Source organism: Dunckerocampus dactyliophorus, chromosome 1, assembly GCF_027744805.1.
Source record: "Dunckerocampus dactyliophorus isolate RoL2022-P2 chromosome 1, RoL_Ddac_1.1, whole genome shotgun sequence".
Classification (NCBI taxonomy): Eukaryota; Metazoa; Chordata; class Actinopteri; order Syngnathiformes; family Syngnathidae; genus Dunckerocampus; species Dunckerocampus dactyliophorus.
This window is the reverse complement of record NC_072819.1, coordinates 14,390,278-14,410,193: the sequence shown is the minus strand read 5'-3', so window position 1 is coordinate 14,410,193 and position 19,916 is coordinate 14,390,278. Positions and strand designations below refer to the sequence as shown.

Genomic DNA, 19,916 nt, shown 5'->3' with positions numbered 1-19,916 from the left:
TGTAATCTGCCTTAAAGATTTTTTTTTTTTTACTTGTGTAGGAATAGTTATTAGCATTTTTCTGTGTATCACAAAGTCTGTCACAATATAAGTCAAAAGGTGTGCATCATTAGTCTATTTTCATCAAATCAAAATCAATATATATATATATATATATATATATATATATATATATATATATATATATATATATATATATATTACTGCACATTTTGTGTAGTGTAATCTTGCTATTTAATCAGCATCTCGATATGCTTTGTGAGGTGGATGACTCAGCGTTCGTAACGCTGAGTAAAACAGACTAAGATTTGTGAACAAATATTTGAGAAATAGAAAAAGTTTTAGAGTTCAGCTTGAGTCGACAATGTTTGCCACAATATAAATCACAAGATGCACAGTAGTCCGTTTTGACCATTCACTCTAAATGATATTTTGACACATCAAATATGCAGAGTGAATACTCCAAACACTCCTTTAATGATTCAAGTAACACCTCTTATGATACATCCCAATGTACATCAACATCGCATACATCTGCAATAAAATATATTTTAAAAGAGAATAAAGAACAATTAATTCATCTTCTTCCCATAGTTATGTCTGTAAACAGCACTTTGCATTCTCTTAAAACTAAAAAATAAATCGCACTGCATCTACTCTCTAATAAATTACAATTTAAAATATTAGAAACAAGCACAGATGCTTAAAATGTTTGTTTCCTTCTTAAAAATATGGCAGTAAAAAAGATGGTTGTTTTAATTAGGCTTATATATTAAACAGGTTTAATTCAAAAAGTGTTGCGAAAAGTTCAAATATAGCACACACACATACACGTTTTTTTTCTATCAGCTCGTGTAGTTTTGGCAATAAGAAACAATGAGTTGCAATAATATTTATGGGAGGGGGTTGTCAGAGGCTGCTGCTAAACTCAGTTTAGCATTAGCACCAATTAAAAATCACAGCAACATATAAGCCTTAATGTTAACTGCCTTACAATTTCCCTTCCATCCAGCGTAACATGCATTTTGTGGCATCTAGTTGCCACTCTTAGGATATTTTTGTCCAGTTTGAGAAATACTGTGAAATTAACATTGTTTTTATTAAATAACTATGTATCATCTTGTAGGCAAACATGCTATTTCCGATGAGGGTGGTCGTAGCTGGACCATCTTGAATGTGGAGAGCCCATTGGTGGGTACAAGGTTTTGACGTTAATTTGCAGAGCATGTGAGGCTTTAAGGCAGTCGATGCATCACATGACGTCGGCCCGTTTGTCGCGGACTTTGTTCCTCTGTTTCGTTCTGGCCTTGAAGGCAGCTGAGTTGAAAAGATGCTGTTGAAGAGGCGGCGGGAACAAAAAAAAAAGATATTTAGTACAATTTTAATACAGATAACGGATCAAAAGATTGTTGTATAGTGTTTTCAAACTCAAATAGATCACAGCATAACATAACATGAGTGCTTTGATCTTTTGGCATTCCGTGCCATTATTTGATGTTCTAACATTGCAAAACTTTTTAAAAAGCCTAAGTCACAATCGGAAGTGTGGTTTTTGTTGGCCGTGATTTGTGGTGTTGCCCATTGTTCTTGGAGAACGTAGATGTGGTGAGCATGAAGGAGTAAGATCACTGCGCACCCAATGTACAACCTGTAAGTCGAACGTGCGTACCACGCATAACATCTGAGGCTTCTCGGACGTACGGCTGTCGTACCGCCAATGCATGTAAGTTGGAAGACCAATGTCTGTCTTGCAAACTTGCAATAAACGTACAGACGGTGCGTTCCATACAGGCTTTGCATGAACGTTGCAAAAACTGCGCTCGAGCTGTACAGCCATCTCTGCTGCACATTCTCTTTCTCCTCCTCCTCCTTTGCCACCTTTTCTCTCAACCACTTCCCTCTTGCCTTAGGCAAAAGTTTTGATTTTCTCTCAATGAGCACTGTACTTCCGCACAGGAAACACAATCACTTTTGCACGAGACCTACGTCACTTCCTCCTGCTTTAGATACCTGAGTTTTCGTGCGATTTAGGCAACAAAAAAAATTGTTTATGTATGCCTGTTTTTTTAACAATAGTCCATATTCCACTACAAAACAGCCTGATTTATTAATTGCATTTTTTTTTTTTTTACAGTGACAGAGTGAAGCCGTGAAATTCGAACTGCGATGTAGTGAAGGGTGACTGTATTTTGGAACACAAGGAATATTTGGACACAAACAGCATCAGTGTGAATATTTCTCACATGGGTCATTTTTTGGGACACTTAATTAATAAAGACGCCTAATGCCAGAAGAAAACACCTTTACCTTTTCAAACCGTGAGATCTTGTTGGCTTTGAGCGTGGGGTCCAGAATGATGGGAGGTCCAAGACCAAAGATGTCTCTCAGCAGTGGGTTAAACTGCAACGAAAAAAAACAACAACAAAAAACCAGAAAGTAGATAAAACATCATTTAAGAGTGCCCGCAAAGACATTCCTGACTGCTAACCTGTAGTTGGTGCCTGACTCCAGACTCCAGGATCTCCTTGAAGGCATCATAGATTCTTCTCCTCATCCAGCTGTCGATGTACACACTCTCCACTCCAAACCTGATCTTCTCCTCTGTGAAGTCTTCATTCTGAAGGAAACATATGACATATGAGACCAAGGATAATCATGTTGACAGACTACTGTGCATACATGTGTGTTCCCAGCTCACCTCAATGTAGTGTAGAACCTCCCTGAAGATTGAGCGTTGCTTCCTCCGGTCGTTCTTGGCGCGATGCTTGTTGCTGTCTGTGGCTAAACTCTTCAGATTTTCACACAAGGTTTCTCCTTCCTCCACCTCAAAGTCCTGCACTCAAAAACCTCAAAGTCAGCACACTACAGCCATGGTGAATCCATAGTTTTAAATGAATACTGTACATATACATCCATGGTGATAACCTGAATTATTTGGAATAACTAAGGCAGGAATTAGAGGAAAACATACAGCAAAACATAGATTTTGGTTGAGTATAATGACATAGATATTATAATATATACATATGTGTGTTATTTTTATTAAAGAGGTTTTATGTATTAAAAGCTATTTGTTTTGAATGAAATTTGTACATTTGTACAACTGCTTTAAAGCGCTTTAAAGGGCAAGGTTTTTTTTTATATATGAAAAAATATATTTTTTTAATACACAAATAAAAAATGGAGGCTAGCAACTTTTGGGAATATGCAAAGTAGTTTTAATTCATCGTTATTTCTATTTATGTGTTTTGTTATCTAAAATATTTAAGTGATTTTTTTTTAATGGGGATGGTAAAATTTGAAACTATTTTTTTTCAAATATAATAATACAAAAATACATATATAGTGGTGTGTAAAAGTGTTTGCCCCCTTCCTGATTTTTTTTTTTTTGTTTTGCACGTTTGTGACACATGTTGCAGATCATCAAACAAATTTAAATATTTGTCAATGACAACACAACTGAACACAAAATGCAGTTTTTAAATGAAACTTTTTATTATTAAGGGAGACAAAAAAAAAAAAAAAACAATCCAAACCTACATGGCCCTGTGTGGAAAAAGTGATTTTCCCCCTGTTAAAACATAACTAAGATTGAGATCTATTAGTCTGGAAAAGGTTATAAAGCCATTTTCTAAAGCTTTGGGGTTCCAGCGAACCACAGTGAGAGCCATTATCCTCATATGGCAAAAACACGGAACAGTGGTGAACCTTCCCAGAGTGGCCGGCCAACCAAAATTACCCCAAGAGCACAACAACAATTCATCCAAGAGGTCACAAAGACCCCACAACAAAATCCAAAGAACTGCAGGACTCACTTGCCTCAGTTAACCACTGCTGAACAAAAACATTAAGGCTCATCTCAATTTTTCCAAAAAACATCTTGATGATCCCCAAGACCTTTGGGAAAATATTCTGTAGTCTGACGAGACAAAAGTTGAACTTTTTGGAAGGTGTGTGTACCATTACATCTGGCGTCAAAGTAATGCCACATTTCAGAAAAAGAACATCATACCAACAGTAAAATATGGTGGTGGTAGTGTGATGGTCTGGGGATGTTTTGCTGCTTCAGGACCTGGAAGACTTGCTGTGATAAATGGAACCATGATTTCTGCTGTCTACCAAAAACTCTTGGAGAATGTCCAGCCATCTGTCCGTGACCTCAAGCTGAAACCAACTTGGGTTCTGCAGCAGGACAATGATCCAAAACACACCAGCAAGTCCACCTCTGAATGGCTGAAGAAAAACACTTTGGAGTGACCTAGTCAAAGTCCTGACCTGAATCCTACTGAAATGCTGTGGCATGACCTTAAAAGGCAGTTCATGCTCGAAAGCCCTCCAATGTAGCTGAATTACAACAATTCTGCAAATATGGGTGGGCCAAAATTCCTCCACACCGATGTAAGAGACTCACTGCACGTTATCACAAACCCTCGATTGCAGTTGTTGCTGCTAGGGGTGGGCAATCACTTTTTCACACAAGGCCATGTAGGTTTGGATTTTTTCTCCCTTTTATAGTAAAAACTGTCATTTAAAATCTGCATTTTGTGTTCAGTTGTGTTATAATATTTATTATTGCTATAATAATAATAATAATAATAATAATAATAGTAATAATAATAATCATCATCATCATCATCATAATAATCATAATAATATTTAAATTTGTCTGATCTGAAACATTTAAAAGGGGACATATTCTACAAATTTTCTGCCCTTTGTATCGAGTTCTGGACTCCAATGGAGCAGCTATTTAGGAGAGTTATTTACTCCACCCCCGGCCCTCCTCCAGGTACGCCTCCCGCTGACTCCACTCCGCTGTGATTAGTCACACTCCCAAGCGCTCACGAGGACTTCTGGACAGCCTTTTGTCGGATTACTTCCATAAAATAAACACAGTTACGACATTGTAAAACCCAGCGTGCAGAGCCGATTAAAAGCATAATAGGTCCCCTTTAAGTGTGACAAACTTGCAAAAAATCTGAAATCAGGAAGGGGGGGCAAACCCTGTAGTGTACAGGCGCATCTAAAAGACTGTTAATATCTTTGAAAAGTTAATTTATTTCAGTAGTTTAATTGACGCTTATATTCTATAGATTCACTACACATTTTAATAGGTAATTGTAATAGGCCATGTATTAAAAGTTGCACAAAAAATGTAAATTATTATAAGGGTTGAATAATTGTGACCATTTGAAGTGCACTGTACAGAATAGCTGTGTGTGTGTGTGTGTGTGTGTGTGTGTGTGTGTGTGTGTGTGTGTGTGCGTGCGTGTGTACCTCATCTATTTCTCGCCCCAGTTCCACCAGCAGTGCGATGGTTTCTCCCACAGTGATCCTGTAGTTGACATCGCTACTTTGCAGGCATGCTTGCAGCTTGGGGAGGTGACTGCAAAACAAATTTATTACATTGTTAATTCAAAATACAGTCAAACTTGTCTATAGCGGCCACTAGAGGGAGTCTGCAAAAGTGGCCGCTATACACAGGTGGCCTCTATAGACAGGTTGGCGTCCAGCTTGAATGTTGACCAGCAGAGGGGGGAAAAAAGGCGGGGGGGGGGGGGGGGGGGGATAATGTTGACCAATAGAGGGCACTGTGGGACTGCGGATAAAAGTTGTACAGCACTACTAGGCTTGTTATTATCCATGACCCACAGAACAAAGCTGTGCTAGTAATGTCTTACGCTTGCTTTTAATATTTTACTTTTTATACGGCAGAGTGTCATTACAGCTTTAGTTCATCAGGAAGTGACGGGAAGTGACAGTGGGCGTCCCGAGCAGGAGAGCTACGCTCAGTGCTAGCTGTGAGTTTCGAGAGAGTTGGGAAGTGTGTTTATGTTGGCGTGGATGTAAAGTCCTGCAGTGTTCTTCGCTGTTAATAAAGCCATTAAAGTGCATCGGCGACGTGAGTCTCTCCTTCCCCACAACAAGCGGCATTACAGTATTGACCAGTGCACATTGTCTCACACCAGGAAATAAACGGTGTCACTTGTTACAGGCATTGCCTGGACAGCGATGTAGTGGGGCTTGTTTAACCTTTGCCTTGTGGGCAAGCAGGAAGGAGAGACGAGACGTGTGTGTGTGTGTGTGTGTATTCTGTGTGCTCTCTGGTGGCCACGTTCAATAAATAAAGAACTGAACGGAAAAGAAGACAGCTTTTTTTTGTGTCGAATACAGAAGATGAGGACTTTGATGGATTTGTGGATGAGGATTGATGAAAAATAACGTGAGGACATTCTAAAATACTTCAATTAAGTACAACCGAACTCAGTTTTGCTCCCGCTGCCGCATGCATGCTAGCGTATGTTTTTTTTATTGTAGCGTCGCTGGGAGCACGTCCTGTTTCCAGCCTACTTTGCGGTAATGTTTTGGTGCAAATGCTCTTACAGTTACATGTTTGACCAGGAAATAGCAAGCTCAAAAGAAGACGGCTTTTTTATGTGGAACAACTGACAGTTTGTGTGGATCTTGTGAATGATTGTGACTGAGCTGGACTCAGTAATTATAATCTACACACGACAGCTTCATTGATTGAAAAACGAAACTTTTTCGTGCATGAAGCTTCTACTTGAGTCAGTAATTTGGCTGCTATATGCAGTCAGATATTGACCAAGGGAGACAAAATGGGTGGCCGCTGGCCGTGTTAGACAGGTGACTGCTATACACAGGGTCTATAACATGTAAATTTGCTGCGGGGGATTTTTCAGTGGCCGCTATAGGCAGGTGGCCATTCTATAAAGGTGGCCGCTAAGACAGGTTTGACTGTATATCTAATAAAAATGTCCACTGACAACTAAATGATTAAAAATGACAAAACTAGCATGTATTTATTTACAGGTGCAGGAGTACAGAGAGTCTGGATGCAGGACAGAGAGTGACCAGCAGGGACCAGGCCTGCAGGGCAGCGCTGTGGAGAGCTGGGCCGCCAGGTTTGGGCGTGGGCATTGCTCCTTCTCTGTTGGGGTAGGACGACATGAAGACACTCTCCAGGAGGGACAACGACTTGATCAAGTCCTGAGAGGGGAACAAACAAAAAGCACACGAGAACAATACAAAGATATCCAGTACTAGCATAGCATCCACAAAGGTATTCACACCAAAAGGCTTTCTTATGGCTATTGTAAACATACAGTAATTTATTTATTTATTTATACGGGTAAAGTTATAAACAAATAAGTACCCACTTGTCCATAAAACACTTAAGGTGGTTCTCACCTCTCCGTCTTCAGCAGCAGAGACGTAGCAACACATCCCCAAAGCTCTGGCACACTGATGAGGACACAAGCAAACACAACATGTGTAAGTAAATGTACCATTAATGTAGAGAGAAACCACAACTATGGCGCACTCCACCAGGCGCCCTGTGATTGTTTATTATACAGTATATGTACAGCATATAATGGGGTGTCACAGGATCTCACAGGATTAAAACATGACGATATATAAAAAAAAAGCTGTCTCGCAAGAACAGGGCAGCCAGAAGCCAATCAGACTGAACATTGGCATCACTAATGTAAATGATAATACAGTACACATAATACACATCTACGGCAATCTGTGATCTATTATACATGTGTTTTTACTGGGGCTAATAACACGGAAAAGATTTTTTTTTTTATGTGTGCACATCCTACTTGACACTTGGCCCACACTGTACTTTGAGGAAGTAGCTGTGCCTGTGGGGCCACAAGTAGGAACAAATATTGAGCAGAAATGGACAAAGAAAAAGGTATTTTGATTGGTAAATTTAGCTTTAAAGCCCTGGCAAATGGCTCTTGCAACAAGACCAAACTTATTTGTATCTACTCATATATATATATATATATATATGTATATATACAGTATATGTATATGTATGTATGTATGTCCATATACATACATATATACACACACATATACATATACACTAGGTCCCCAACTTATGAACATCCGACTTGCAAACATTTGCGGATACGAACACAAGCTGACTGGTCTATATTTTATTTCATTTTATTTTGCCTTCTAGTCGCTCCATCAGTATTTATACTGTTACATGCTTGACCAGTAGAGGGCACTGTGACACTGCTAATGGGACTAACAGACGCTGGGGGAGAGAAAGCTAATTGGAAAGCTAAATTGTAGCTGCATGATACAACCTGGACAGAGCGTGTGATTAAAGTTTATGAAGAATTAATAGGCCTGCTTAATTCTACACCACCCATAGAACACTACCTCTTTTAGAAGAGTCTAACGATGACGAGGATTTTTTTCCCAATAACTCCTCCTCCTTCTCCACCACGACGACGTATGCTCGACCACTCCTCTTCAAAGGTAAATAACATTTATCATTACGTATTATATCATTTTTATTATTATTGTTGTTTTTTTCATCAATTATACTCGTTTAATATTACTACTGCATCCAAACTCATATTTACATACATACGCATATACTGTATATGTATACACGTACATGTAATACCTATATAATTGGTAATACACTAGGTCCCCAACATACAAACAACCGATTAGCGAACATTCGCGGATACGAACACAAGCCGACTGGTCTATATTTTATTTTATTTTGCCTTGTAGTCGCTCAATCAGTATTTATACTGCTACTGTACATGCTTGGCCAGTAGAGGGCACTGTGACACTGCTAATGGGACCAACAGAAGCAGCGTTAGAGCTAATGGGACCAACAGAGGAAGAGTTAGACTGGGGAGATAAAGCTAAATGGAAAGCTAAATTATACAACCCAGACAGAGCGTGTGATTAAAGTTTATGAAGAGTTAATAGGCCTGCTTAATTCTACACCACCCACAGAACACTACCTCTTTTAGAAGAGTCTGACGACAACGACGACTTGTCCTTTTTTCAATATCTTCTCCACCACAACGACGTATGCTCGACCACTCCTCTTCAAAAGGTAAATAACATTTATCATTACGTATTATTATATCACTTTTATTATTGTTTTTTTCATTAATTATCCTCGTTTAATATTACTACTGCATCCAAACTCATATTTACATACATACACATATACTGTATATGTATACACGTACATGTAGTACCTATATCATTGATAATATTGCCTTTTCCCCTACTTAAGAACAATTCGATATAAGAACGACCGTCTGGAACCAATTGTGTTCGTAAGTTGGGGACCTAGTGTGTGTGTGTATATGTATGTATGTATGTATGTATGTATGTATGTATGTATGTATATATATATATATATATATATATATATATATATGTGTGTATATATATATATATATATATGTATGTATGTATGTATGTATGTATGTATATATATATACATACATATATATAAATATAAACACATACACACTATATGCATGTTTTATTGAGGTATTAGCTAGATAATTACACAGAGCCCAAATGGTAAAGAATGCACGTCTCGCTAACTTCAGCCATTCATATCATTAGAATGCTAATTAAAAGATAAGACATCACAGTGACAACATGACTATGCGGGGGAAGCTTTACGAATGGAATGAATCACACACAGACGCCCAGAACAGGATACAGGAAACATTCCCACGGAAAATCGAACCAACTGGGCCAGGACACGACGTGTTGCCAGGTGACCCGGGCCAAATAGTGATCAAAGACAACTTTTTCATGGATTCAAGGGGGGATGGGGACAGTATCAGGAGGGTTCCTACACTAGCGGAGAAGAGACATTTCAGGAGAACCAGGAGAAGTTGAAATGTCTCCCTTTTCAGGCCAGCCGCCTGATATTGTATCTTCTTGCTTCAATCAGTCACATTGTTAAATAAATCTAAGACGGTAAATCCGAAACTGACAGTTGCTTCATGAGTTTTGTTTTGACAATGAAAATCTCCCGCACTAACACAGTTGGTATCAAATCGTTTACCACAAAGAAATTTAGATCCCTACTTATTATAGATAAAAACTTCTTTGTAGCTGCGATTTAGTGCAAATAATTATGAGTTAACTATGGACAAAATGCTATTGTTTCAATTTGTGGAGAAGTTCAACATTTCAAAATGGAGGAAGGGAGAGAGAGAGAAAGGGGGCGAGAGAGGGGGGGAGGGGGAGAGAGAGAGAGAGAGAGAGAGAGAGACCGACGACATGTATGATGAAGGAATTAGGACGCTGTTCAATTATGACACACAAGAGAAATACTTTAGTGGTTTTAGTTCCCAAGAGGATGACAATGAATGACTTTTCTGGTAGGCTGTTATCTATGTTACATGCACCATTTGCCACTATTTAAATAGCCGTGTTGCATCACGGTTTGACACGCACTGTTTGGAAAAACATTTTTAGTAAAAGTTTTTTAAAAATCTTTCCATGTGACGTCTTTCTGTGCACCAAATATCCCTTTTTATGATGTGGACACCTGTGGCTTATAGTCCGGTGCAGCTTATATATGTACAAATCCTGCTTTTTCTCTAAATTTAGTGGGTGCGGCTTACACACCGAAAATTATGGTAATCAAACTGCTTGCTGAACTGTTCGGGCTTCTGTCGCTTTGTCACATACTGTATACGGTTACTCACACTCTGACGTGCTGTCATGCTTGCCGTGCTGTCTATCAAGATGGTGGTAAGGATGGGGCGGAGCATGTTGAAGCCTTCAGCCGCCTCATCTCCTCCACCCAGCTGGATGCAGAGCAGGGCAAAGAGGGTGGCCGCTGACGCCTGCTCCTCTCCACCGCCTGGACAACATGGATGGAGGTAACATAATTAATATTTAAATACAGTGAAACTCTTTCAAGTCTGTGCTGTTTACGGTATGTTGATTTCTGCAAAAGGGGTTATTTGTATGAAAAATGGGTAAAGTTATGTCGACGTGTAGTATTGTAGTATTATTAACTTCATCATAATCATAAATCGCAGCAGCTCTATGAGATAAGAGTATAAAATATAATAGGAAATCAGAAGAATGTAAATAAAAATAGGCACAAAAGGGGGAAAACCATGTCAACAAACTGCCATAGCTTCAAAAATACTTCATCACCCATTCTCCTTGGCAAAAGTCAGGAAATGTAAAGTTGTAAATGTGCAAGCAATTGCTAGTTTCGGTTATGTCGACCATGGCTTGTGTATACATTAGTCAGCCAGACCGAGGGACTTCGAAAAATGGGTTCTACAATATGTATTTAGCAGAAAGTGGAAAAATGGTGATAAAGTGTGCTGATTTATGTGACCTTTTTTGAGGCTCCTCTCCAAGCAGTCACCGACCGTGAGGCGTCTCTCTGTGAGGAAGTCGTACAAGACTTTGGAGGAGAAGGCCTGTCGCAATGACTCCAGGGCTGCAAGCCGAGTCTTTACACTGAGACAGATGAGATGTTAGTGACATCGCTATATTCTTTTATTTTGGGATAGTTGCTTTGGAAGACAAATGGGGGCTCACCTCTTGTCAGTGAGATTGTCAATGCACTGTTTGAGTTTGTCTTCCATTTCCTCTTGGGCTGTCTGCTCGTCCACCTGCTCCCCTCCTGTGTTTGGAATAGAAAGGAGAAGTAAAAGAGCTTGATACAGCAATGTTGTAATATTACATACTGTATCTAAAACCACTTTGTTAACAGGATTAAAATTATATCCAGTATGTATATGCAGCTAACCTATGCCTTCCTCTAGCACGGAGGTGCCTTCACTGGCGCTGCTGTAGTGGCTGAGGACGTCCGATGTCAGCTCGTCATCGCTGGCTCCAGACTCCACCTTGTTGCCATTTTTGACACCTAACACACACAAGGACATAATCACATCATCATCAAATTTGCATTAAACATTAAAAGCAAAACAAATATATTAACATTTTTATTCCTTTTTCATTTTTACAGGATCAAAAACCCCTGTGAGTTTATTTTGCACTGAATGTCATGTTTGCAGGACATTTTGCACTTCAAATCTGTCCATTCTTCACTGTGGTTATATACTTTGTATAAAAAGGATAATACCATTTCGGTCATTTTGTTACAATTTACTATAATACGTTTTGACAATGAGTTAAAAACAAGTTGTGGACTCAACGTGTACAGCAGTAGAAGCAGTAATGGTTTGACTAGTTGACTCTGCAAATAATCGTTAGCTTCAGTGCTCTGAGTTATGACGCTAATTTTAACATAACGATGATCAATGAGGCAGTCATGAAGCAAACCGTCCAGCAGCTAGGAAATCTGATGAACAAAATATAATTTAAAAACAAAAAACATCCAATTCATCCTTACTTTTGTCTAAAAAATATTTTTTTCCAAAACTGGGCTTTAAAAAAGAAGGGTTGTCTTTTTATTTTTTATTAATTACTTGAGGGTCAGTAAAGCAAGTGCAGCTGTGGGTTGGTTATCAAGCTACATACATGCATTTAAGCTTATTATTTAAAGTGTATTTTATTTGTAGTATATTATTTTAAAGTTTGACAAAAACAATCACAATAATGTCATACTGCTGGCATAGATAAATAAACGATGAAATATGAGTTTAATGAAGTGGTGATTTTGACACACATCCCAGGGAGTTTTCCGAACCAATGTAATCTTGGCTGTGATGTCACGACCAAAACATGTTCCAGGAACCATATTTAAACACATACAGCCATGAACTCACAGCAAAGCCAAAAAAGTGACATATTCACAAGAATAACACAATACGTGCAGGTGCAGGCGGTCCCACTTTTGCTCACAACATTGACTGATATTGTGTTGTGATAACCATGATATAACATGTAAGAAAATGTCCACAAGTATGAAACCCTATACTAAAATTCCCAGAATAGAGACAAAAAATATGGATTTATTTACTGAAACCGACAGGTCTGACTGCAAGATAGGCCAGAAAGGCGAGTGACATCAGAAACCAGGTGCAAACACAGCCAGGAACGCACACGAAGAAGGTGGCATATTCACAACAACAGTAACGTTCACTAATATTGTGTTGTGAGGAGTGGGATGTGTTTTACTGACAGTCATAGCCACAACAGATACAAATTAGACACCTAGTTAGCACGTCGGAAATTAGCACTGTATTAGCCGCCATGAGCACTAGGCTGGCTGGTATGGAGCATATTAGCAGAAGAAATGTTGTTTGACTTACTGCCACCTTGGCATGCTTTGTGGGTTTTTGACTTTTTATTTCCATCTGCAGGGCAGTATTGAAACATTTGTCCCACAAAGTTTGCCAATCTGACGAGGCGAATGGTGTCTTTTAGAAATGTCAACAAGCATACTCCGTCTCCTCGCGTGTTCCAGCAAAAGCAACACAACGAGCGGGCATTCATATATATATATATATATATATAAATATAAAACATTCAAGCACACATCTAACACAAGAAATATGCCTTTCAACGTTATTTTTCACAGCAGAAATAAGATTATTTTAGTGTCATGAGCATTTAAAAAAAAAAAAGCAAATGCATGGCTACGAAGGTGACGCTCTGGGCTGGCGCGGGGGGGAATCAAGGGTCAAAAGCATTACGGTACCTTTCAGCGAGGCTTTAGCCGTCAGCTGTAGCTGAAGAACCTCTTGACGAAGAGATCCTGGAGATGACGTATGGACGATGGAATGAATGAGGTATATTTAGTACGTATGTGACAGGGGTGTTGGAATGCAGCAGAAAGCGGGGGGTGAAATGTGGGAGAAAAGAATGTGATGGAAAAGAGAACATCAAAAATTAGATTATACCCATCTTTTAATTGCACTGAACTACACATTTCCTTGTACAGGTATATTCTTAACCCACAGATATGCCAAAAAGAGCATTTTACACACGGCTTTTGATATGAAACACATCAAGCAGTTGTTGTGCATGTGTAATGTTTTTTTTCGTGACATCACCATCTCCTGGCCTGCCATGCACATTGCATTGTGTTAAAGTCATTTTTGAAGGTCCGCGTGAGCTGAGCACATAGACAAAGTTGTCAACAGTATGTGAAATATGCCTTTTCTTATGAATGTGCTCTTAGTAAAAAAAAAAGTTTGAACTGTTGTATGCGCCAAGTAACGCCTGTATTCAAACAACCATAGTATCTTCCAAAATCACTGGGTGTGTGGTGTCAAAAGCAAAGTAACTGCCAGGGTCTCTAGTTAGTACCGGGTCAAAAACATTACCATTAACAGCTGTGGCTGTAGACAACCTGCTGATGCTTTTTTTTTGCCTGGACAAGCTGATGTTTCATGAGTGGTCAGCAATCAACAGCTTTATCTACCTCTGCATGCGGTTTAAAATCACTGTTGGTATAGCATGCATTCATTATCTGTGGTGGTCTGCCATAAAAATTGACCACCAGAGAATGTTTTTTGGCTTTTTTTAGTATGATTTGTTGCTACTGTATATGCTCACCCCTGCCCACATTCCCATTAAAATGGTCTGCCTGAAATAAATGGAGGGTAGTTACAACTTTGCTTAACACAGTGAGTGCAAATGACAGTCAAACAGAACTACAGTCTTAATCATGGTGTGAACCAAAAATTAAACAGCATATGTAACAGGTAAGTTAACACTCAACAATACCATTTTATTTGGGTAACGATGACTAAGCACGAACACACACGTAGCCTTTAACTGTATTTTACAAAGTGCCCACCAGGCATGTTGGGTACAATATAGTGATTATGCAAATTAGATGATGTGTCAACTACCCCCACCTCCACCACCACACTGACCATTGGGTTCTGTTGCTGCTGTTTGTGCAATATAATTGTTAATAAATGACCCATGTAGTCAAAGTCAGTTACATTTTCATTTTCTCATGCAATCCAAGTCATTATTAAATGTTGCTATTAAAGTTGTTACATAAAATAAAATCCCAATTTCGCTCCAAATTATACTTTTGGAAACCAGAAAACATACGAATACCACCCCTGGCTAGCATATGTTACTAATAGTCGTTTAAAATAACAGATTGTTTTGTTTTTTTTTTACTTAAAATTTAAATTGCATGAAAATTGTTGTAAATTTTCATTTGGCGCGAATAAAAGAACTCATTAATAATGGCTGTCACTCACCGCTGTCTCGTATACTCGTATGTGTGTGTAGCCTGTGCACATAAGCAGACTCCTAGAAGCGACCAACAATTTTGAGAAACTGTGTGGTTATGATACAGTCAATGATAGCTAATGTCAGAGGTGGATTGGCGATTGATAGTAGCGGGAATCTTCCCGGTGGGCCAACCAAAATTGGGCCGATAGACAGCTGTTTATTTATAGATTTATTGCTGCACCTTACAATGTTATGCTATCTTTTATTTATTACGTGGAAATTAAGATGGATCAAGCACTAGGACCAGGCGGAGTCTGTGTTCATCTGCCTCTGTAAGTTGCTAACATGCTGACCATTTGTTCTCCCTGGGCCTCATCAGCTAAATTGATTTTAATATCAGAGATGTAATTTACATTAACATTTGAATCTGCGTCCCTGAGTGTATATGTGTTTGGTGCACTGCAAATGGTTGAAGGCTTGCTTAATTGTCTTGGAACTTTACTTTACATAATACATAGCAAACATGGTGGTGTGTTACAACTACGTCTAGTTATCTAAAGTATTGGAAAACAGTAAGTATACTGTACTGATTCATTCAAGAGTTGCTTTTATGAAGCAGGGGTGCACACACTTTTCTAGCATGCAAGTTACAAGTCAAAATGATCTACCTCTTTCTATAAAACATAACATATACAAAATCTAACCGGTAAAGTTTTATTATCACTAATATTAGTAGTATTTCACATTCACATTTTCCAAGTTTACAGGTAATCAAAGTAGTTGATATCGTAATTATATTCAATATGGCAATAAAGATAATTACACATAATTCGTCAGTAGTTGTGTACATACCCAGAGTACTGGTAACGTCAGTCAAAATGGCTACGTAACTTTCATTTGGAGACATACTTCCTGTATTACATCCAGTTAGCATTTTCTATCAAACATTACGGATGTACAACAATTGAAAATGATTATGCAAAAGACACTGCAGCCTAAGTCAAGGCACATTTTCCATTTCATCATGAAATAATAGTTTAAGAAGCGGACGTGTAGAAAACACTGATTTCTGTAGTGGAGTTCACAACTCGAAGCAAAGCCATCAAACAATATATATATATATATACACACACGTATTTTTTTTTTTTTTTACAAAACTAGCAGCTACGAGTGAACAGATAACTTTTGTTATAGATATAAGCATCTTTCAGCTGAGTTAGTTTATCCGTAATCAGAATAATGAAGATGAAAGTTGCACCTCCATGTGTACCTTTAAACGCCGCAATGGAGTAACACCGAATCAGGAGGGGAGCTTAATGTCAGCTGACTGATGTCATATGACATCTATAAAGTGACGTTTACGCAATCGACCCAAACTACCTTGGCGATCTACCGGTAGCTCGAGATCGACGTGTTGGGCACCCCTCACCTATTTTCACACTTTGAAATCATTTCTACCTACAATGGACCACCCCCCCATCATGTCACCTGCAGAGTTCAAGTGTTTAAAGTGTCAACATGCATCTTTTTTAGTGCCCACAGACCAATATGCTTCATGAAGGACATCTGTTTCAACAGTTTCACATTATACAGTTACAATAAATAAAACACTACTTTTACAGTAACGCATCTTCATACATATTATGCAGATGTATTGTCTATACATTATGTAGAGTTGTACTGTCTGTTCTAATTAAATTCCGTCTGTCAATTTTGCAGATGGTGTTGTTTTCCAAACTTTAGCCAATCAGTCAATGTTCTGATTGCTTGCAGACCCGTTTTTTTTTTTTTTGCACACTATTCCTCTACTTTTCATGTCGAGTTCTGTGATAGGTGGCAGGCCCACAACAACCTCTCATGTGGACTTCATCTCAGCAGAGACCCGGGCAGCCCAGTGAACCCACCCATAACTGATTATTCTCATGTATTTAGTCAAGGCTCCTGAATATAAAAGGGATATTGTCCATTATAGTGGCGTTATTATGAGCTTTTGTGTTAGTATGTACTTGTACATCCATGGGGTGAGCTCACACAGCATGTGCACATGGATTGTAGTCGGCCAGTCTGGACCAAAATGTCCAGAGCCAAATTTTTATCCCTGTCCATCCATAACTAATGTTAACAGTTTTGCCAAATTGCTATTATTAGCTTACATCAAACATAACTAGTGTGCTTGCTACGTTGGTGTAGCTTGCGTACTCGAAACAGGAAGAGGCAGGGTAATAATGGTTGCAGTACTTCGAATGTTGGTCCCCTCTAGGGAGCTGGTGGAACCGTGCATACAGTCCCTTTAAGGCCCCTGTTTAGGTAAATAATGGCCTCAGCAATAATTAGAGCTTTTACCAATTCAGAGGAATGTGAACGTGTTTTGAAAACCGTAACACAATGCAAGGATAGTGTAGCATCAGTGTCAATAATATAGAAAAATCTATGCTGATTTTTAAAGAGCCACAGTGTATCATTAAAACGTGAGTGTGCACACGTGACAATCAAAACCACGCGTGACTTGTGTCTTTTTGAATCATCAACTTTATTAACATTTATAGCTGTCACGGAAATCTGGGAAAATAAAGACATTTCTGGCGTGGTCGGTGGCTTGCCATTTATGTAAACACTATAAATAAACATGTACAGGTATACATAGCCCCTACATGTCAAACCGTTAAAAACACCTCAGAGCTTTAAAGTTGCTTAAAGACCACTCTGAAATGAAAAACAACATTTACATGGAGTAACGTTGCTAACGTTAATTAAACAAGTGTACAAAAAAAAAAACAAACAAGTGGACGTGTCATTTTGATGCCATGTGCCGAGCATGACAACATTGCTAACTATTTTCCCAGTGTACTAAGAGCAACCGTAACCACAAACCAGTCAATGTTGTGGTTGTTTAGCGAACACTTACCCGCCTTAGTGGAGCCACGCTTCCCTTTTTTAATCCGCGGCATGGCGAGCACCTTCGAGCGGCCGCTTGGAACGAAGAGCTGCCGGCCGGCTGGAGGTTAGTTAGCGAGGATAGGCTAGCTATCTTAGGTTAGCCTACTTTTAGTCGACTATTAAAGCTCCTCTCTGGTTCTACAGTCGGCGTGGAGACATCTGGGTGGTGTTGATGCTTTCCACGATAATAATTAAAAACACAAACAACAAAAATCCACTCTTTTTGGAGAAAAAAACTAATAATGCTGATCATCCAAGAACAGCACTCAAGCTAATTTCCACCCGGGGGAGAGCTCTAAACAACAGGAGAGTCAAAATCCACAGTTGTCCTCGAAATATTATCTGTGATTGTCCCCTGGTAATCTATACGTAACACCGGATTGACAATATGAGCATTTCTCAAAGAGTTTGGGGCTAAGTTCGAAGCACGATGCGGTCTCCAGGTCTACCATCTTCCTCTCAGTCACAGCAGAGAGAGCACGCCGGCTGCCGGGGGTTGCCAGGTTAGCTTGATAAAAGTGGGTTGCCAGGTGATGCTTAACCTGATATCGTCTTTCCCTTACAGGACTGTGTAAAATTCTAATTAAGTCACGACTAAAGACTAAAATGGCTGAACTCAACAATAACACTGAGATATCGCCAACTATTGGCCTGGCATGCATATTACTGCGTCTTTAGTCATTCTAGCATGTCTGTGTGAACAGAGAAGGCTGACAAGGGTGTCGTCTTTCTTGCAAATATGAAGACAGTAAGGTGACGTCATCAAAAGTGCTATGATCTTCCGGTGATGCCATGTCAACATCACTGCTAGTCCGTCCATGATCATCTTTAGGAAAAGTCTAAATACCGTAAATGCTGAAATTAACTCCTTTATTCAAGTGTGGTCGAAAGAAGCAAATAACTGACATTGGTAGTAATGTAACGGATGCCAGCCTGTGAGGTTGTGCAAGTGTACGTTGGGAAACCTCACTCCCTCTGCCTTGAGAGCTGCACTGAACACGCGGTAGGTAGACAGCCCGGGGCTTTTGGCCGTGTGGTCAGCGCTGTAGTCTCCCATTATGAAGGAACACTAGGTCCCCAACTTACGAACATCCGATTTGCGAACATTCGGAGATACGAACGCAAGCTGACTGGTCTATACAGGTATTTTCATGTATTTTGGCTTTTGGAACTCCATATTTATACTGCTACATGCTTGACCAGTAGAAGGCACTGTGACACTGCTAATGGGACCAACAGGTAGAGGAAGAAGGTGGGGAGAGAGTGTAAAGGAGAAATGCAAAGCTAAATTGTAGCTGTACGATGCAAGCCGAACAGAGCGTGTGGTTAAAGTTTATGAAGAGTTAATAAGCCTGCTTAATTCTACACCACCCACAGAACACTACCTCTTTTAGAAGAGTCTAACGACGACAACAATTTGTCCTTTTTTCAATACCTCCTCCTCCTCCACCACGACGACGTATGCTCGACCACTCCTCTTCGAAGGTAAATAACATTTATCATTACGTATTATTATATCACTTTTATTATTATTGTTTTTTTTCATTAATTATCCTTGTTTAATATTACTACTGCATCCAAACTCATATTTACATACATACGCATACATGTACTGTATATATGTAGACACATACATGTAGTACCTATATAATTGATAAATTACCTCTTGTTGGACTTACGAACAAATCGACTTGCGAACAGTCGTCTGGAACCAATTGTGTTCATTAGTTGGGGACCTAGTGTACTGTGTTAGAGCCCCGGAGCGGGCGGTGTGAAGAGGAGAAGGTTACATAAACAGCTGTGGCTGTCGGAACGAACCCACCTGGTGTCTTTGATTTTATTTTTGTACTCTACATGATGGCAGTAGCTGCATTTGAAGGATGATGAGTGGTGAGCATCCAACAGCTTTATCTACCACCTTTGCACTTGAAAATGTTGGCTGTTGGTGTGAAAGTCATGCATACACTTGTCATACTGTTGTTTACAGTTAACTCATCAGCACGATTAATGCTGGCTGAGCTGTT

General features: G+C 39.3%; 1 protein-coding gene across 2 annotated transcripts; it reads right to left on the bottom strand.

Moving 5' to 3' along the window:
- Window positions 1-212: 212 nt before the first annotated feature.
- Window positions 213-19,840, bottom strand: ifrd2 (interferon-related developmental regulator 2). 2 transcript variants are annotated; one of them, XM_054787750.1, is made up of 13 exons: window positions 17,861-19,840; window positions 13,457-13,513; window positions 11,600-11,716; window positions 11,389-11,473; window positions 11,183-11,307; window positions 10,533-10,690; window positions 7,213-7,266; window positions 6,833-7,011; window positions 5,278-5,386; window positions 2,699-2,833; window positions 2,489-2,617; window positions 2,308-2,400; window positions 213-1,333 (listed from the first exon to the last, which is right to left on the bottom strand). In XM_054787750.1, the coding sequence occupies exons 1-13, from the start codon at window positions 17,901-17,903 to the stop codon at window positions 1,253-1,255; spliced, it is 1,365 nt and encodes a 454-aa protein (XP_054643725.1). In that variant the 5' UTR covers window positions 17,904-19,840; the 3' UTR covers window positions 213-1,252. The 2 variants fall into 2 exon arrangements, with proteins under 2 accessions (XP_054643725.1, XP_054643737.1); XM_054787762.1 differs by lacking the exon at window positions 13,457-13,513.
- Window positions 19,841-19,916: the final 76 nt, after the last annotated feature.